The sequence below is a fragment of the Rissa tridactyla genome, chromosome 9 (assembly GCF_028500815.1).
Source record: "Rissa tridactyla isolate bRisTri1 chromosome 9, bRisTri1.patW.cur.20221130, whole genome shotgun sequence".
NCBI lineage: Eukaryota > Metazoa > Chordata > Aves > Charadriiformes > Laridae > Rissa > Rissa tridactyla.
In genome coordinates, this window is record NC_071474.1 from 47,749,219 (window position 1) to 47,753,015 (window position 3,797).

Genomic DNA, 3,797 nt, shown 5'->3' on the forward strand with positions numbered 1-3,797 from the left:
CTCGCTCATCATCATGTGTTGTCCCCAGCGCAGTCCCCAGTCTCCCACCTCTGACACTTCAGCTACTGACAGGTGCCTGACGGAGTGAAGCTTTGGTAGCAGAACAGCCCCGGGCTTTCTGCATCCCGCACTCCTTGGCCTTGCTAACGGTGTCATCCATCCGTGCCAGCCAAAATGCCTGACCGTGAGTGTGAGATGTGCCATCTCCAGCAGGAAATCAGGGGCTGCTCCCTGCAGGAACCAAGCAGAGAAATGAGGAAGGTGGAGCTGGAGTAGCTGCAAATGGTTTTCAATTAGTAGGTCCTTCTTTGTTGCTGTAAAGAGAGGGGATTAGAGGCAGGTCACAGGCCAAGAGATAAAACCTGATGAAACAGGAGCTCAGGCAGTGCCTTTGGTGGGCAGCTGGTGGTCGAGCAGCACGGCAGCTGCCTGGGGTGGTGTGGGGCTCGCCTTTGTAGAAAGAAGAGGGACAGGAAGGGCAGCGTGGGCCAAGTGGCTAGAGGCGAGACCCCTGCGTGACCCACCATGGCAAGAGGAATTCTCTGTGCCCTAGCGCTGCTGCTGGCCCTGCCGTGCAGCCCTGGGCAGGCAGGGGAGTACTGCCACGGCTGGGCTGGCAGCCTCCAGCGCTGGCACCGTGGCTTCCAGTGCCCTGAGCGCTACGACAGCCCGGAGGCCACTCTGTGCTGTGGGACCTGCAGCTTGCGCTACTGCTGCTCATCCAGAGAGGCCCGTCTGGACCAGGGCCGGTGCCCTGGTGACCACCAGCAGCCCAGCCCCAGGCCTCCAGTGCCAGGTAAGCTTCCCGTGCCTCCAGCAGACGGGGAGGGGACATATCAGATGTGCTTTCTTCTTTGCATCCCTTATAACAATCTGCCCTTGGTGGCATCAGCCGGATCCTTCCTCTTTTCTCTGCCCTTCAGAGCTCCAAGCTGTAAGCATTGCAGCAGAAGCCGTGGAGCCCTGGCACAGTGCTTATTTCGGTGGCTGCGTGGGCCAGAGCCACTCAGTTCCCCTCACTGGGAAGAGAGAATAACTTGGGGCTTCACTCAAAAGGCTTTTCTGTCAGTCCTACTCTTAGAAAAGCCTCTAAGCTATTAGCAAAGTCATGTGGCAACACCTCTGATGTTTATATCCCTGGTGGAACACGTGTGTTGCCAACCTGTTCTGTTAATGCATGGGGATGCCTCCAAGAAATGTATTTAACTTAAGTTCTGGCTTGTAAAAATCCATGTAGCCCTCAAACCCAGACCCAACAGCAGTTTAGGTACTAACTGTAAAACTTAGTTGCAAGTCTGAATTTCTACTTAATCATGCGCAAGTGAACAGTAGCTGTGCCATTTGAGGCCTGGAACAGCTCTTGCATGGGTATTAATGGCAGATGCCATAGGACTGGTTGGTCCGACCCTCTGTACTTTATTTAGACTTTTTCAAATGAACCTGCCATAGTAATTGCCGGTTTCTAATCTTGCTGCATCAAGAGAAGAGCTGAGAGTAGAACTACCCTGGCCTGCTCCCTGGTGCATGCATGTTAAGGAATGAGGAACAGAATATAACCTGGAATACCCTGAATGAATGCTTGGCTAATGTCACTCTTACATTTTCAGTGCCCGTGTACCTGCCGTTCCTTCTCGTTGGGTCTGTATTTGTGGCATTTGTTGTCGGGGGTGCCTGTGTTGGAATTTGCTGCTGCAAATGCTTAAAATCCCAGGATGAGGAGCAGCAAAGTGGACTTGCACCCGGCCAGACTTGGCTACTAGAACCTGATCTTCCTTCTCGCCTCTCCAGTTCCAGTTCTGCCACCAGAAGCTCGCTGAGTAGTGGTCCTCAGACCAGCAACATCTGCATGACTCTAGCTCCATCCCTTCCTATTATTGGGTTGGCTGAAGATGCTCAGTTCTTAAGTCCTCCACGCACTGGACCACTCTTGCACCCTTCACGCACTAACCACAGAATACCAACTGATCACACCGCAATAATGGCTCCAGCATCTTTCCTTAAAAGAACAATTTACGGACACAGTGCTAACGCATCCCCTCTTGGGGTAACACAGGGCGACCAAATGATGTACTCGGGAGTCCATGTCTGAGAAGATGACACATCAGCACGCAGCCTGAACTGGATGCTACCTCACTATTATAGTAAGTTCTTTGGAACTGAAAAGAGGACTTTCAAATATTTGATGCTATTTGGAAGTGCATCAGTTTTGGCTTTTTACAGCTCTGAAGATGACGTTTTAGAACTTCTTTTAGGTTCTTGTTCTTTTAACTTGTATTATTTTAATGCTATTGAAAAGGCAAGACTCTGAGGCCTTTTTACCTGTTCAAGGAATGACTGAAATGAGTTTCACCCTTCACCCCTGTTCCAGGGGACATGTCAGAGGACTTGGTTTCAATTTCTGTAGCTGTGTCACTTCTCAGCAACTTAGGACAGGGAGGTGCCTTAGAGGAGTTATTAACTGTGGACACTGGACAGCCTGTAAAGCACAGGAAGGCTGTACTTAATCTACACGCTTTGAGCAGTAAACTGATGCAGGATGGCAAAACACTGCCTGTGACTCAGCTGCCCCTCATGAAGTGTTATTAAGTGGTGCTGCTAAAGGAGCAACTTCTAGCCCTAATTTCAGTAAAATGTACATTTAGTACAGATACAAGGGGAAGATAATAAAACAATGTATGTGTTGCTTTCTCTCCTCCCGTGGCTTAGTGGTCTTTTTTCTTTCTTTACATAACTGGACACTTCAAAAGGATGAAGAATTACAGGGTAAGGAAAGAACAAAATAAGACTCCAATCAGTTTTCGGAGAATATGCTGGAAAAGCTCGCCTGCTTTGACTCCTTGTTAAGATGCATGCTGCCTGACTGCAGCCATCCCCTTCCCAGCAGGACACTGATAGGAAGAAGTTGTCAAAATATACTACTCGCTGCTGGAGTGTTTTAACACCTCCTCACAGCACAGAACCCTGAGTGATTATACTGTGAAGGCACGTTAAAAGCACTCCACAGGTGTTACCAGTAGGAGCAGGGGCCAAGGCTTAAAAATCTTATGTGTAAATGCTAAAGCCCTTCCCGTGCTAGTACTGCCTAGCAAACAGAAAACTGGTACGATAAAGACGCTTGGAGACTTCTAAGTCAATGGGACTAATATACTTTGTAAACAAATGTATGACCTTATACTACTTTATGTATATTTTACTTCAGAACGTTACATCTTAATTCTGGTGAGGTGTATGTCCTACAGTAATGCTTATGCTAAGCCCACATATGTGTGAGTGCCCTAGTTTGTAGGGGTAAGGTGATATATTCGGATAATTTCCCGAGTCTTTAATGGGTGTGAATGAGAAATTTCACAGAACTTGGCTGACCCAGGGCTGTGACTGACGTTTGCTTGGCCAGTTCCCCTTAAAATTGGAATAAGAATATAAGCATGAAAACAGAATACCCTAACCTAAAAATAAAAGCTTCCCCAAAATTCCGAGACTCGTGTTGTACACTTGTTTTAGTACAGAAAAAATAGTAAGTTAAGGCTTCCAAAATATACTAGCTTGAACTTAAAAATGTCCTTGTTACAGTTAGTGAAAGGTCCCTGGGGTTTATTGATAACTATACCAGTACACAGTACCGCAGCTGGAATGCTGGTTTTTAAAGTTAGGTTTTAAACTTGCATTATGAAAGCACTTAGAAAATGGCTTCCTTTATTTTAGAAAGTAACCGTTGTTTGCAGTTGGCTTAGGAAAATCTGTAGCTGAATGGAACAGTTTATCTGGTTAAATGTCCAATTTTGATAGCACATCATAAC

General features: G+C 47.2%; 1 protein-coding gene across 1 annotated transcript; it reads left to right on the forward strand.

Annotated features, from left to right (window-relative positions):
- The first annotated feature begins 525 nt into the window (after positions 1 to 525).
- On the forward strand, positions 526 to 2,089 carry LOC128915011 (protein shisa-1-like). Its single transcript, XM_054214782.1, has 2 exons — positions 526 to 796; positions 1,608 to 2,089. Exons 1-2 carry the CDS (start codon positions 526 to 528, stop codon positions 2,087 to 2,089), a joined length of 753 nt encoding a protein of 250 aa, XP_054070757.1.
- The last annotated feature ends 1,708 nt before the right edge of the window (positions 2,090 to 3,797 follow it).